At 38.4% G+C, this 16,762-nt stretch overlaps 1 protein-coding gene across 1 annotated transcript in view; it reads left to right on the top strand.

The window, feature by feature from the left end:
* Positions 1-10,524, top strand: part of YWHAQ (tyrosine 3-monooxygenase/tryptophan 5-monooxygenase activation protein theta) — a 38,112-nt gene extending 27,588 nt beyond the window's left edge. Inside the window, exons 3-6 of the mRNA XM_045775976.2 lie at positions 5,047-5,170; positions 7,327-7,490; positions 7,692-7,787; positions 9,787-10,524. Coding sequence (XP_045631932.1) covers positions 5,047-5,170; positions 7,327-7,490; positions 7,692-7,787; positions 9,787-9,846 — 444 coding nt within the window. The 3' untranslated portion in view covers positions 9,847-10,524. The remainder of the gene's footprint in view (positions 1-5,046; positions 5,171-7,326; positions 7,491-7,691; positions 7,788-9,786) is intronic.
* The last annotated feature ends 6,238 nt before the right edge of the window (positions 10,525-16,762 follow it).

Raw genomic sequence — 16,762 nt, forward strand, 5'->3', positions numbered from 1 at the left:
GTTTGTAAAACAGAAACCATTTAAATGAATTTAAAGATATTGTTTTAGTTTGTTGAATGCCGCAGAATATTACCACTGAAGCCAGATGAATTGTTTAGAAAAACTGTTGATGTGATGTAGGATTATTATATGCCAAAATAATTCGCTCCTAGGGAGAGTATGAGTATTGAAGTTTTGTTTTCTTCCTAGCCTTTTCTCGAAGACATGGGATTGAAGAGGAATGGTTACTATGCTAAATTTACATCAATATTATTGCTTGATAATTTCATTTCTTACATAGTTCTTCATAGTTTTTCTGATGCAGTTCTGTATTTTTATTGCCATCCTATTTATATGAGATTAAGCTTATTCTAAGGTCCTTTAGCATCTCTTAAAGTGACCTGTACAGTAACCGATATTTTTTCCTCAGACTTTGCTCAGGTTTGAGTTTCTTTGGTCTAAAACTCAATTACTAGTCCATCTTATAATTTGGGGTAATGAGTACCCTGACTTCTTTACGAATCTGTCAGATTTTCGGGGCACCTGGGTGGCTCAGTCGGTTTTGTCTGCCTCTTGATTTCATCTCAGGTCATGATCTCGGGGGTCATGAGATTGAGCCTCATGTCGGGCTCTGTGCTCAGTGGAGAGTCACCTTCAGATTCTTGCTCTCTCATTCTCAAATACATAAATCCTTTAAAAAGTCTCTTACATTTTCAAAAAGGATTGCCTTCTCCCCTAGTCAGGTAGCACGGTCAGTGCTGGAGGGAACCCCAATCTTAGCTCTCCAAGCCTTCCAGGATCATAAAATCTGGATTTTATAAAGGGGATCTCATGCTTAATAGATAAGAATAATGCACAGGAGAAATTAGCGGAGGAGCTTTTAACTACATAGATGTAGTTAACTGATTCCCTTTCTCCTGACTTCTTACCAATGACCTTATGTGGAAAGATTTCTTATTCAGGGAACCACTTGTCATTTCTGATCTGTATTGAGTTTTTTTAATGATTTTTTTTCTTTTTTACAAAAATTGTACACTTAGGCTATATACCTTAAGTATTTATAGCCTTCATTTTATCTGGCATTAATAAGTAATACTGGTGTTGATACTATCTGATAACAGACATGATCATTTTGGTAAGACATGAAGCAGAATCCACTTTCTTTTGGGGCTAAAACACACATCTGTACTACTGGTAGCATGTGGAACGACAGAACTGTTCTGTAACTGTTGTTTCCTTCACACCGAGCTAGTGGCATCTGGTGAAGAACCATGTTACCTGGCTGAAACTCCGGGATGGAAGTGATGTACGGGTCACTTTATAAAAGCCAGTGTTGTCAGTCGTATATAATGGCTGTGTGCAAACTAGTAACCGAAGTGAGTAAATTGAGAAGGGACAAGTTTAGCTCATGAGTGGCTGTGTGCAGCAGTAGCTGTTGAGCAGCTTGCCACAGATCTTTGGAAGGCCAGTAAGCCGTCCACATGAGCACGCCCACATCTGGCTGCGGGACTGAGGGCGTATCAGTGCTAGAATCACAATTCTCTTCTCAGCCCAAGTCCTCACTCTACTCAGGCTTTGCTCAGCCTCTGTTACCACACTTCTACCACATTTAATCACAAAGTGCTGTCTTAAAGGTACTGAGTAGCTTTTTTTTGTGACTAAATGTCTTCACCAGAGTTGGCACCTTTTTGGAGATCCTCTGAGATCTTGTGTTAATGGAGTGACTCACTTGGGAGGAAAAAAAGTGAGAGGCACTTTGTTTTACATTATAGTTCCTCAGTTTGGGTACAAGCAGAGGTGGTGATTGCCACAGAATAAATACATTTTTATGTGTTTGCATTATTTAATACAACTTCTCCGAATCCACTCTTGTTTAATTTTTCTTTTAAGATAGCGATGACTGGGGCGCCTGGGTGGGTTCAGTTGGTTAAGTGTATGCCTTGGGCTCAGGTCATGGTCCCAAGGTCCTGGGATCGAACTCCGAGTCGGCTCCCTGCTCAGCAGGGGAGCCTCCCTCTTCCCTTGCCCCTGCTCCTTTGCTCTCTCTCTCTCTGTATCTCAAATAAATAAACAAAATCTTAGAAAAAAAGGATAGGGATGACTGAGTCAGTTTGAGATTTCAAAACAAGTAAACTTTTTGTGGCAGTCTCACTGTTGCCCTCCCTCCCTGCAAAAATCCTAAAGTCAGGTGTTCCCCAAAATAGTTTTTAAGTTGAAAGTCATCCATGATAGATAAAAATGGTATTAGAGTAAAAAGTTAAAGTAGTACAAATTTCTAAGATTCTGGGAGTTTCTTAGGTTCATTTTAATAACTATTAAAATTGGTGATGTTGAGCAGAAGAAATTCTTACAACCTAATCCTTTGAATCTCCTCTCAGTTAAGAGGATGGTGGTGTGGAAGCATTAGTTTTCATGCTTGCCTCTCCTGTTTGGGTGTGGCCCTTAATGACCTCTGTTGCTGTGTTCCTGGTCCGGCAGCTTTCCAGATTGAAGCCACAAATTTGATAGAATTTGCCAGTTTTATAATATATAGACTTCTTGGGGCTTTGTTAGGTAATTTTAAAATTAAAAATTTGCCTGAGCTTTAGGCCCTTTCAAAATATCTTTACGTAGGGGCGCCTGGGTGGCTCAGTCGTTAAGCGTCTGCCTTCGGCTCAGGGCGTGATCCCAGAGTCCTGGGATCGAGCCCCACATCAGGCTCCTCCGCTGGGAGCCTGCTTCTTCCTCTCCCACTCCCCCTGCCTGTGTTCCCTCTCTCTCTGGCTGGCTGTCTGTGTGTCAAATAAATAAATAAAATCTTAAAAAAAAAAAAATCTTTATGTAAACTTTTAAAAATTAAGGATTTAAAATATTTTTTTAATAAAATATTTTTGCTTATTTCCTTTAAAATAACTTATGGATATAACCACTGCATTTGTTTAGGCCGTTTTTAGATAAACAACGGGAAAGTTCTTGAGTTAGAACTACATTTTCTAAACTTAGCCTTTTTTAAAAATCTGTAAACGGTCTTCTTTTACTTCTTCAATAATAATACTTAAGTGAATTTGAAAGTCTTGACTGAGTTCCTCCAAACTTCTAATTTTGTATTGTAGTTGATATTTTTATGTAGTGTTAATTGATAATATCAGTGGCTGTTTTTCCAGAATGTAAACATGGCTGTGTCTGTTCCTTGCTTTAACTTTTTCACTAGTTTTACATTGCCTAGATCAGTGCTTCTCAAACTTTGCAAGTAGTCAGGGAAGTGGGAACACCTGGCTGGCTAATCACTATCACTGAGCACTTAACATGTTGAAACTGTACCATGCTTTCACATCCATTTATTGGTTTTATTCCCCAAACAAACCTATGAGGTACAGGTATTAGTATCTTAAGATTTCTATGAGAATCTTTATTTTATTTTATTTTATTTTATTATTTATTTATTTATTTGACAGCGAGAGAGGGAACACAAGCGGGGGAGTGGGAGACGGAGAAGCAGGCTCCCCACTGAGCAGGGACCCCTATGTGGGGCTCGATCCCAGGACCCTGGGATCATGACCTGAGCTGAAGGCAGACACTTAACGACTGAGCCACCCAGGTACCCCAATTGCATGATATTTTTTATTACAAAAAGATTTTTATTTAACCATCAAGTAAAATTGATAGGCCAAAAAGATCTCTATCATATTTGTCTTCTGTGACCTTTTTTTTTTTTTTTAAGATTTTATTTTTAAGTGATCTCTATGCCCAATGCCGGGCTGGAACTCAAAACCCAGAGATCAAGGTTGCATGCCCCACTGACTGGACAGCTACGTGCCCCTCTTCTGCGACTTCCTATTCTTCTGGCACACCTTGTACAAATCCCCCGGTTTGAGAGGTACTCACTCATTGGATCAAGTATACATTTCTTTGAATAAAATAGGGAATGAAGATGTACTTAATTGCTAACCCAATTTTTTCAAATAATTCTCTTCAGTAGATACGACTGTCAAATTGCTATATATGTTTCTAGACTGCTTTCTCTTGATCCCTGTACTTACCCTTATTTTGGATGAGCACTGCTCTGCAGAAGACACTGAATAGCCAGCCCTGCTCTGGGCCCTGCTGACTTCCTTGTTCTGTGATTATACTGTTCTTCATACTTGATGTCTTAAACATTGTTTCCCCTCTCTAAAATGATAGTACGTGGCTGGCTCAGTAGAGCGTATGACTCTTGATTTTGGGGTTATGAGTTCAAGCCCTGCGTTAGGCCTAGAATTTTCACACACACACACACACACACACACACACACACAACTAAAAAAAAGATGATTGCACATCCCCACTTTCAAACTGCTGTATGCCTGCTGTTCCTTCTTAACAAGTCAAATACCGCTTCAGGGAAAGGATGTCTAGCCAGCGGCCACCTCCAGCTCAGCCAGGTGCTCTCACTGTGCTGCCATTGTCCCTTATTCACATATCTCTTAACGCCTGGCATATGGTAATGGTGTACTTACCTCTTTTCTTACTAGACTCGTGAGCTCTTTGAGGGCAAGAACTTTGTGTTTTCCTTTATATACCCCTCTGGCCAAATGCAGTGCCTGGCACCCAGCCAGTACCAAGAAATGCTTGCTTGAATGAATGGATGGGTGAATAGACAGGCTCTTTCTATTTAGTGTTTGATGTGACTCAGCTCTACTATTAGAAACTATGACTTGCGATGAGCCAGAGCATTCAGCTCATGACAACCACGTAACCCCTGCTCTCAGCCCATGCTTCAAGTCCAGGGTGGTATGGTTGTAGTACTGAGGTGTAATAGTTAATGATTCAAATGCATATCGTTGTTCTTGTCTGTAATAAAACAGCTTTTTATTAGTACCTAATATTTTTTTTTTAAAGATTTCATTTATGTATTTGACAGAGACAGTGAGAGAGGGAACACAAGCAAGGGGAGTGTGAGAGGGAGAAGCAGGCTTCCCACGGAGCAGGGAGTCCGATGCGGGGCTCGATCCCAGGACCCTGGGATCATGACCTGAGCCGAAGGCAGACACTTAACGGCTGAGCCACCCAGGTGCCTCAGTACCTAATATTTTATCTTCTTTCTTTCAGGAATTGTTGGATAAGTATTTAATAGCCAATGCAACTAATCCAGAGAGTAAGGTCTTCTATCTGAAAATGAAGGGAGATTATTTCCGGTACCTTGCTGAAGTTGCATGTGGTGATGATCGAAAACGTAAGTATGTTTGGTTTATGGGTAAAGTTAAAAAAGGAAGGGAGGATAAATGGTACACTGTGACAGTAGTCTCTGTGTAATCTCCAGGCTTCCTGTAACTTTTTAAAAATCTTGGAATCTACGTAAAAGAAAATTAATGTTACTTAATGTTCTCAAAAATGAAAACAGTCATGAATTTACATTATGTACTTTTTTGAAAAACTCGTAAACTCTTTGATTATAATCTGGTAAGATATTATTTAAAAGAGGCTTAATCTTGGGCACTTGGGTGGATCAGTCAGTTAAGCATCTTACTGTTGATCTCAGCTCAGGTCTGGATCACAAGGTCCTGAATTCAGGCCCTGCGATGGGCTCCACACTGGGGTGGAGCCTACTTAAATAATAATAAAAAATTAAAGAGGCTTAATCTTTTATATTTTAGAATTTGGTTAGGCATATTTTTAGCCCCCTAGTCATTTGCATATGCTTTGAGAGATTGTGTTGTCAGTGGCCTTTTGTGTCATTGTACCTTGAAACTTAACCAGAAGTGACATACAGAATATAGAAACAGGATGTTGTACTTCTTCTGACATACTAATTTATTAACTACTACCTACCTATTTTGAAGGATCATGACATTGACTGCTAATTATATATATAACCAAATTTCTGAGGAAGAGAGGTGAGATGAGAGTACTACTGGTATATAATTTGTCATAGAAAATATAGATATGGGAGAGAGAATAACTGAATTGCTGGACTTGATTGTAAAAAGAAAATCGAAGTGATTTATTAGCAGTGGACTCAGTCTCCTGTAGTATTAGTAGTGGAAGTCCTATTAAATTTTGTGTATGTGCCTGCTACCATATTTATCAAGTTCTAGGTAGAAGTTGCACTTAATTTCTTATTTCCAGTAGACTTATTATTTTGTTTTTAATTTTGCCCCATCTGAAAAGAGTGTGCACCCTCAAGTAGTTAACTGCGGCTTCCTACCCTTACAGAGGTACTAACTGAAAGTGGAATAGTTTTACCATCCCAAATATCAGTGTAAGTGAAGATACAAAGAGAAGACTATTGTATCCTTCTGTAATAAAATTTGTTATACTTAACTTATTATGTATAATTTCTGTTATCATAAAGATAAACAGAGCTGAAAGTGACAGATATTTGCAGGTCACAAGGATGTCTTTGAGGACTCTGACATAGCCCCAGCATTAATGTGATTTAGCCTTCTCTGGCTCATTGGCATTTGTATTTCTATCCATAGAATACTCCAGTAGTCTGGGACTCATAGATAGTCTGTATTTACAGCCCAGGAGCTGAGACACCTTACTACTACTATTATAGTACTTCCTTATATGCCAAACAGCAAGAACTCCTTATTGCGTGAGGGCTGTACCAGCCATGTTTAGATCAATAAATGTGCCATTTCAGAGGGAGGAAAATGCACATATTCAGGCCATAAAAGGCTAGCTTTACATTTCTGTTTGGTCAGTATTTCTAAAACTGTAATGGGCCAGTGGTCTCATTTAGAAAACCTACTTACCCTTTTGAAAGCATGGATACAATCAGATTAGTATTGGTAATAATTACTGAACAGTTTTTTTCAGGAAGGTGACATTTTTATTAGGCCAGTAATCAACCTCTGGTCAAAGCAGATTTTGTTCTGTATATTGACACTTTCATATTGCCTTTCACATAATACATCTTGATACCAAGGATCAGTATTGTTTTTACAAATCACAAAAATAGAGATTTTGGTGGTCATCTTTGTAAAAGTGTTTTTCATTATTTTGAGAAGTATTACAGCCAAAATTTTTTCTAGTTTTATTGAGATATTATTGACATGCATCAGTTAAATTACTTTTAAATTGCCGCATTTCCAATTAGTAAAACTGAAAGATATGGAAAAAGAAAATTGTTTTAGTCACAGATTTAGAAAATCTGATTGCACTGTCTCATGTTGGTTTTTTTTAAAGCTGAAGCAAGCAACATTATAAACTAGTTCTCAGTAACCCAGTACGAGGTAATATTTTTGGTTTGCTGCTATGGTTTTGAAAGAAGGCCACAGAGAAAAATCCAGCTCTACATGAGGTAGTAGCATATGTGAAAGGTTAATGTGCTCTATACTTGATGGATATTTTCAGTATTGTGCCTTTTTTTCCCCCCCTTCACAGAAACGATAGATAATTCCCAAGGAGCTTACCAAGAGGCTTTTGATATCAGCAAGAAAGAGATGCAACCCACACACCCAATCCGCCTGGGGCTGGCTCTTAACTTTTCTGTATTTTACTATGAGATCCTTAATAACCCAGAGCTTGCCTGCACACTGGCTAAAACAGTAAGTTTCGGGTCATTCTTGTTAAGTTCTTACTCTTACTGATAAAGGTCATTGTCAAACTGGGACTCTGGAAATGATTCCATTGAGATTTGTTTTTAATTGATAGTAGAACATAAAATGGATTTTGTAAAAATGGCTCGTAATTGTAATCCGTCTGTGTCGATGCGAATATTGTTGACCGTGGATGTTAATATTTGCCAGGCTTTTGACGAGGCCATTGCGGAACTTGATACACTGAATGAAGATTCATACAAAGACAGCACCCTCATCATGCAGTTGCTTAGAGACAACCTAACAGTGAGTTGTTCATTCTTTTTAAATTTATTTTCTTCTTAAGAAGAAAGGTACTTATATTTTATTTCAGTCTCCCTGTCTTTTGGGGCAGTTATGTAAGAGCTACACTTTCTCTTAGAAAATGAGTATCGAGATATGCAAGTAAAAGTATTAAGTGCTTGTTAATATTTTGTATTGGCCAACTGTTCTTTTATGGGCAGATTTTCCAGTTCAATAGGCGTTTTATCAGGCCTAGACCTTCCTGAGAAGGTACTAAGATTGTAGGAACTCTTAATATTAACATCACTATTTTTCATTGGAATGAAGATGTTGATGATTTACGTTAATACAGAACGTTGCGGTGGTTGCAGTATTTTCTTCCTTTGGGTAAATTAGCGAGTTAGGCACTATAAGCTTTCCTTTTTTTTTTTTTTTTTTTAAGATTTTATTTATTTATTTGACAGAGATAGAGACGGCCAGTGAGAGAGGGAACACAAGCAGGGGGAGTGGGAGAGGAAGAAGGAGGCTCATAGCAGAGGAGCCTGATGTGGGGCTCGATCCCATAACGCAGGGATCATGCCCTGAGCCGAAGGCAGACGCTTAACTGCTGTGCCACCCAGGTGCCCCACTATAAGCTTTCCTAAAATCACATTGAAGTGCCTTGTTTTAATAAAAATTTACTTTGTGAAATCTACATGATGTCTTACAGGCATTTGATGGGGAGTAAACCTTAACCTCCATTTATTCCACCTGTGCTTCTAGGCCAAAACCTGTTCCACTTAATTGTCTTTGTTTTTCTTTTGTTTTTCTCCCTACTTCTTGAATAGGCAGATAATGAAGAGAAAAGTAATGGAGAAAAAAAACACGATTTTAACTTTACTTAGCTTCTTTTATAGGTTCAAGGAAATTCGATAACGTCAAAAATTTTTGACAAAATGTGGCAGAAGGGACTATACCTTTGAATATAAGTATAGATCTCCAGGCCCTCAGTTTGGAGCTTTATCTTTTGCTAGAAAGGATTTTTTTTTTTTTTTAATGTTACTACCATATCTGTTCAACTTTGCTGAACAAGGAAATTGTGATACTTCATTCTCAGCCATTAGAATTCCCTGTACTTGTGGGGTAATAGAATGATGGGCATAAACCACCTCCATAGAAGAAAAAAACAAACGAGCCAATACACCTCTTCTCAGGAATACCATGGAGCTGCTGTATCTTTTAAGTGGTTTTTATTTTCTCTCTTATAGAGACAGCTTTTTAGAGATTTGTTTTGTGTTTTGTTTTTATTTATTTTAGTATTTGAATAATAACTTGAGGATTATATAAGATTCTAGCTTTTCTGGAATGCTAAAAATGCCCCTAGTCTCTTGGTATTGTTGATTTAATAGTACTTCATTTTTTGAACTGTTGGTTGTAGTCAATAACTATTGACGATTCCCTTCTTTGCTTCATTGTTCGTACTAAAATTGGAGAGTTCCTTGCCAGTCAGTTCTGTCTTAACATCCTAGCTAATTGAGGAATGTTTTCTGTGCACCTTCCATCCACTGCTGTTCCCTTCTAACTTCCATCACCCACTCCCATTTAACCCTTGGCTGCACGCACAGTAGGTCTACCCCTTTTTCCATACGACGGCCTTTCAAATATTTGGAAACCGTTATTATGCCTGTGGTTCACCTCCGCCCTTAACATTTTTTTTTGTCTTACTCATCTCATAAGTTATATTACAGTAGTGCTTTCAGGAAGAGCATTGAGCTGCTGTGAGTGGAGAGAAAGTTAAATTCTAAGGATACTGCCTTGGTTAATTTATTTATTTTTTTAATTATACTATTAAAAAGAGAAAGCTTTAAAAACGTACTCAAATAGTGTATGTTCGTATATCATTTGTAAATGCATAGTGAAAGGTTTACAAAGATACACATTGGAGGAGGAGTTGGTGGTGTTTGGGATTTTGAGAAATCTAACTTCCATTCTTAGTCACAGTCTCTATGGTCTGGATAACTTATTATGATTTTTTTTTTCCTAGTTATGGACATCAGACAGTGCAGGAGAAGAATGTGATGCGGCAGAAGGGGCAGAAAACTAAATGCATACAGGGTGGTCATCCTTCTTCCCTTCAAGAAACCTTTTTACTCATCTCCATTCCTTACTCCATTCGGATTTCCTATAGCAAAGAAACCCATTCATGTGTATGGAATCAACTGTTTATAGTCTTTCACCTTGCAGCTTTGGGAAAACTCCATTCCTTGATTTGTGTTTGTCTTGGCCTTCCTGGTGTGCAGTTACTGCTGTAGAAAAGTATTAATAGCTTCATTTCATATAAACATAAGTAACTTCCAAACACTTATGTAGAGGACTAAAAATGTATCTGGTATTGAAGTAATCTGAACCAGTTCTGCAAGTGACTGTGTTTTGTATTACTGTGAAGATATGAAAATATAGTCATTACAATTTACAAAGTGTTCTACATAACTTCTTAATTTCTACATTCCCTCCCTTACTCTCCTTTGGGGGTTTCCTTTCAGTAAGCAACTTTTCCATGCTCTTAATGTATTCCTTTTTGATAGGAATCCAGAAGTATTAGATTGAATGGAAAAGCATTTGGCATTTCTGCGCTGGGGGTCACAAATTGAAATGCCTCCCGTATCATATATGATGGAGGTCTTGTGTATCTGTGACAACAGGAAGTTTCCTTATACATTCTTCATTTGCTGCTGTTTAAGTTGACAACTTCCCTTCCCAATAAAAATTCACTTACACCTCCTGCCTTTGTAGTTCTGGTATTCACTTTACTATGTAATAGAAGTAGCATGTTGCTGCCAGAATACAAGCATTGCTTTTGGCAAATTAAAGTGCATGTCATTTCTTACTACACTAGAAAGGGGAAATAAATTAAAGTACACAAGTCCAAGTCTAAAACTTTAGTACTTTTCCATGCAGATTTGTGCACATATGAGAGGGTGTCCAGTTTGTCTAGTGATTGTCATGTAGAGAGTTGGACCACTACTGTGTGTTGCTAATCATTGACTGTAGTCCCAAAAAAGCCTTGTGAAAATGTTATGCCCTATGTAACAGCAGAGTAACATAAAATAAAACTACATTTTATAAACCATTTACTATGGCTTTGTAACAGTTGCACACTCATTTTAAGGGACAGATGAATTTACTACTTTCTGAAGTTTATTTATACTTCCCTTTTATCTTATGTAAAATGTAGTAATAATTTGTACCTGCGTTGTGATTCACTTGTCTAGGGATGCCTGGAAATGTATAAAATTGGACTTTGTGTCTTAGAGTTAGTGTTTTACCATAGATCAGTTGTGTGGGCCATCTCTTCCTCAGATGTAAATGATACCTAGTTAAGTGTTATATGGAATAAAGTGGACATTCTGAAACTAGAAAAGTTAATTATGTGAGTATGAGTGCTTTGGTTGGTGTTAGAAGTATGTTTCAGTGGATTTCAAGCAGAATGTCAAAGTTTGAGAGTATATTACTTGTTTAGTTTTCAAATAATTCAGTTTTTGTAAACACTCAGTTGTACCATTAGTTTCAAATAGTTTTGGTTTTATAATATCACATGGGCTGTTACACTAACCTGTCTTCAAGTATTGACCTGAGAATTTAAAGTCAGAAGATAATCTGAAAATTTCAGCTGTGTAGGATTAGCCTTTATCCCCTAATATGTGACCATGAAAAGAGAATTGAATGGGACTTGGGGAAATATCCATTTGAATATGGACTTTGGTCCCCAAAAATCTAAATCGGTAAGACACTACTTTTTAAATAAAAATTTCAGTGAACATAGGAAGAACATTGTGAATCAGGAGAAAGAATTATCACATCTTAACAAGTACTGGTAAGTACTGTGTAATCACTGAGTTACCAAAGTAGTCTTCTTTGTTTTTTGTTTTTGTTTTTTTTGAAGATTCGATTTATTTATTTGAGAGAGAGAGCAAGCATGAGCAGAAGGAGTGGGGGGGCAGCAGGAGAGGGAGAAGCAGACGCCCCACTGAACAGGGAGCCCAATGCAGGACTCCATCCCAGGACGTTGGGACCGTGACCCGAGCCGAAGGCCGGTGCTTAACCAGCTGAGCCACCCAGGCACTCCCAGAGTAGCCTTCCTTCTTAAAAAGCAGATTATTCTCAGCATTTAGTCTCCTCTAAATCTCTCCTTGCTTTAGGAGAAAGTGGCATCTTTAAGAGGAGTCCAGCCTTGTGTTATCTCCTTTGACCTCTGATGCTGGGACTTCCCTGCACTAGGTGTAGAGGATATTTGTAGAACACTGCTGGGAACTTAACAGGAGAGAAAACAGCTTTTCTCAAGGGAGAGGAATACATTGGATAAAGTTTCTGGTGGAGGGAAGGTTCAAAGACGTGTTCGTATTTGAATTTTTTAAATTACTTTCAGACATCAGAAATGTTGAATGTTAACTACCTATTTTGTAGTTTGAGCAAGGTGGTTTTTTTTTTTTTAATGTCCTTTCAGTTTTAATAACAAAATAATTTGGGGGGGGATTGCATTCTAACATTGACTATCCAAAATAGAAGCATTGGGGATTTCTGTTCCAACATATAGTACAGTGAGCTATGATTTGTTGATTTTAGGTTGGAAAAGAAAAACTACTTTTTGGTTGGAGGGGCAGAATTGGTAAAATATACTCAGGTATATAACTTTAAATATCAGTAGAAATTGTTAACTTTGCTTGTTTAAAATCATGAAAAACACTAAAAAGATGTGTAAAAATTCTAGTAGAAGAGTAAAATAATTTGAGAAAATCAGAACTGTAGTCACTTACTTTTAAATGCACTGATTTTTATGGAGTTGAGCCAAACATTGAAAAACATTTGAGGCCTATAGCAGGCATGGGCATGTGATTGTTTCTGTCAGATTGTGAGCCTGATTTTATTTGGATTGATGATAGGTGAGTGCCATCTGAATCTATTAAAACTTTAACACTTAACCTCATCATTCTTTATAAAGTGTAGGAAGATTTTCATTTTAAACTGGTGTATGCTGTATGTTTTCCTCTGACATACCTCTGTTGTCTTCCCTTATCTAATTTGTATTTGATGAGCTTTGCAAGAGGACAGTTAACCTGTATATAGACCATGTGTAGTACTATTGAATTTTGAGGACATTGCAATTAAGTTGCAATCTAAACCGCAGTGAACTGTTTAGGATCCATTCAGCAGGAGCTTAGGGAACCTGTCATACCTGAAGACGTAAGATCATCAAGACCAGGAAATCCAGTTTGAAGCAGTCTTGCCATTTACTGCTTATCCACGTTTTTTTACTTGCCAATGACTATATGCCTTCAGAACTGAGGTTTTAAAGGGAATAAGTAATACCCAGAGAAAAAAGCTGGAGGATTCCTCATCTTCAGTTTAAAATTATAACACCTTGAGCATGTCCATAAATGTTCCAGCCCTTTTGCTTTACTTACAGGGAACCAGTATTGACTGAGTAGATTCTAGCGCCTGGTCAAGCACTGTGCACATTCGTATTTAATCCTCTCAACTGCCCTGCCAAGTACCTTTCCCCTTGACTCATGGGACAGCTCATCAGAAGGAAAAAAAGGAATTATTTGTCCAAAATTATGTGTCTTATTAAGTGGCAGACCTAGGGTTTGAACTCAGATGCCATACCAAGTTCATTTTTATGCCACTGTTCCCTGCTACGGGTGCCTCAGTTTGCTTACTAGAGTGAATAAACACAATTAGTATTTATCTTTCGTTCTATCCTATTTGGAAGCTTGGGTTTTTCTTTTTGTTTTTACCTCTTTCTCACCTCTCCCCAGTCTCCTTAATCTGTCAGTTTTGCCCTTTGAGTAAAACCTTAAAAGCAGCTCAAATTGTAGGATTATGTTAAACCTAACTTGTGGTATGGAAAGTCAAGAAAGACCAACTGACTTACCAGAGGGCCCAGCAACTAGCTGATGTTTGGCCTGAAACTAGACAACCTAGATGCAAATAACCAAATTCTCAGTAATTCTGTATTGGCTAAATTGAAAAGGATTTTCAATGAAAATTTCTCTCTCTTCTGGTCACTCAGATTTAGAAAATGAAGGCTTTAATGTATGTTTCTCTTTTTTTCTTTTAAGGTGTGAGCCCTTTGACAATCTTCAGAAAGTAAGGAAATAACAATCATTGCCAAGCATTATTTGTCAAATTTACAGTTCAAATATGTTGTTTGTTGTGTATGCTTCCCACTGAAGGCCGTTGAATAATCAATATTCATCATGCTCAGTGCTTTCTTACAGTGGGAGGGCCATCAGACTGTTTCTGCCTGGGCTACTACTCATACTGCTGCGTGTGTATACATCAGGCCAGCATATTAAGGCCCAACTTTCCCATCTAAACAGATTCTGTTTTTTTTTTTTTTTTTTAAGATTTTATTTATTTGACAGAGAGAGACAGCCAGCGAGAGAGTGAACACAGGTAGGGGGAGTGGGAGAGGAAGAAGCAGGCTCCCAGTGGAGGAGCCTGATGTGGGGCTCGATCCCAGAACGCCGGGATCACGCCCTGAGCCGAAGGCAGACACTTAATGACTGAGCCACCCAGGCACCCCAACAGATTCTGTTTCTTAAGCATCTTCACAAACATAACCATTTCACGAAATTTAGGGGTTAGATTTTTCTCCTGATTTATGGAGGAGAAAATTGAAGCACAGAAGCTAAGACAGGTAGTGGTGTCAGGATTTGAAACTGAGTAGCCTACTTTCAAGTTGGTACTCCGCTCCTGCACTACATGGCCCTTTTTTTTTTTTTTTTTTTTTTTTGAGATTAAAGCAATGGTAGTAGATTACTACTTACTTTCTCAAGTTTTAGGTTGTATCCAGGTAGTGGATCATGGGAACTTGGTCACTGCCAGCCTTTTTTTTTTTTTTTTTTTTTTTTTTTAGGATGGAAAACAGGGTGCCTGGCTGTCTCAGTAGGTAGATCATGCGACTTTTGATCTCGGGGTTGTAAATTCAAGCCCAACACTGGGTGTAGAGATTACTTTAAAAAAAAAAAACAAAACAAAACTTTGGGAGGCGCCTGGGTGGCTCAGTCCCTGAAGCATCTGCCTTTGGCTCAGGTCCTGATCCTAGGACCCTGGGATGGAGCCGAGTCTGCGTTCCCTGCTAAGCGGGGAGCCTGCTTCTCCCTCTATCCCTCCCCCCACACACACACTCGCACGTTCTCTCTCTGTCAAATAAATAAAATCTTTAAAAAAAAAAATCTTTGGGATGCCTAGCTGGCTCAGTTGGTACAGCATGTGATTCTTGATCTTGGGGTCATGAGTTCAAGCATCATGTTGGGTGTAGAGCTTACACTAAAATAGTAACAGGATGAAATATATGACATGTTAATAAGAGTAGTAGTTTGTAAAATCAGTTTATGTGAACAATGGATTATGTAAAATTGATTTCAAATGAGTTTGGAAACAATTGCTTTTAGGTGATCTTACAGGTTTTTTTGCAATCCATGTCCTAGGACTATAAATTCATAATTTTCCTGTAGTAAATAATACCAGTTTTTAATGGTTGGGCCCCTTCCACTTACGGCATTGTGATCATGGCAACACTTTCTACTTTAGAATGTGCTGAGCAATGGGTCCTTTAATGCCCTTTAGAAAGGAGGGGAGACTCCCTCTTCTGAACGGGATGCTTTTATTCCACATTGCTTAAAGGATTATGTAAGGATTAATTCTTTTATCTTTCCTTTGTCCTCAGACACTATTTCTACAACATACCACAGCGTTGGCCTAAGACTACCAAGAAAAGTACTTAAACCCTGGAAGCAGGGTAGAGTTATGATTTTACTCAACTAGCAAAGAGGCTTATTGAGGGCTTTCATGCGATACGAATTACTAAATGCAATCCCTTCGAAACTCAGTTGAGCCCTGAGTAAAAAAAAAAAAAAAAAAAGTACACTAGGCCTTACAACTCTAGGGCCTTAAATTCTTTTGTATGAGCTGGATACAGATGTTTCAGGAATATCTGGGCTTCTTACTCAAATGCTCATCAAAAGGGGTAAATGCTATAATTTGAGCTAAAGATTTAGTAATTTCTTAGCTAATTCAGACAAAATTACGTGCTTATAGGCTCATTTGTTTGAGATGCTGGGCTGTGGGAGGCCGGCTTCGTTCTCTACTTCCCTAGGGCATTTACTTTTTGCTGTTGCTTGTGATAATGTGCCACTGACTGAGCATAGCTGTCAGACTGTCACCTAGGCTATTTAGAAACGCCCTGTTATTAACAGATACTTGCTTATATATACAAAAATCATTTTTCTTTCTGTGACAGCCTACCGTTGTTTCCTAGATGTCATTGGTGAAAACCTGAAGAGGTTTGTTTAAAGCCACCTGAAATTTAACTTAGAGGGCAGCCTGATTTTCTTTCCACGACGCTGACGTAGAGGAATTAAACCCATTTAATGAGGCTCAGGTTAACCTCATTTCTGAGTATGTGTGGATGTGAATCCTGGAAGTTGGCGTTTATTGTAAAAATACCTGCCATTCATTCCATATCATCTGACTTGAAGAACTCGGGTGCCTGGCAGAGACTAAACCTCTTGTTTTTCATTTTCTGCCGACATCATGAGTTTTTTTTTTACCCGTCTGGACTTAGTACTTAGCTCTCTTTCTCCTCATTAGAGAAGGCCCTGCATTTCAGCTATTGTCCTTGACACACGGGTGTTCTTTCAGCTATCCGGGAACTTGGTAAGAACCTTGGAGGATTCACTGCAAAGATCTCCGAAGACTTGTGTTCTCCAATTGCTGGCAACACGGCAGCTTCAGAGCTAGGATGATAAATGGGACCAGATTATTCCAGATTATTAACTCCTCCAAGCTAGACTTGCCTATTTCCACAATTGCATAACATGAGAGAGAGTGTGACCTAAGTGAAAAGAGTAGCAGCCTAGAAGTCAGAAGGTCTAACTTACATGTTCATTTGTTCATTCGTTCCTTCGTTCATTCGTCCGTTCACTATCGAGTGCCTGCTACGAGCCAAGGACTGT

The sequence above is a fragment of the Ursus americanus genome, chromosome 7, assembly GCF_024610735.1.
Source record: "Ursus americanus isolate L20-20 chromosome 7, mUrsAme1.1.p, whole genome shotgun sequence".
In the NCBI taxonomy this organism is placed as follows: Eukaryota; Metazoa; Chordata; class Mammalia; order Carnivora; family Ursidae; genus Ursus; species Ursus americanus.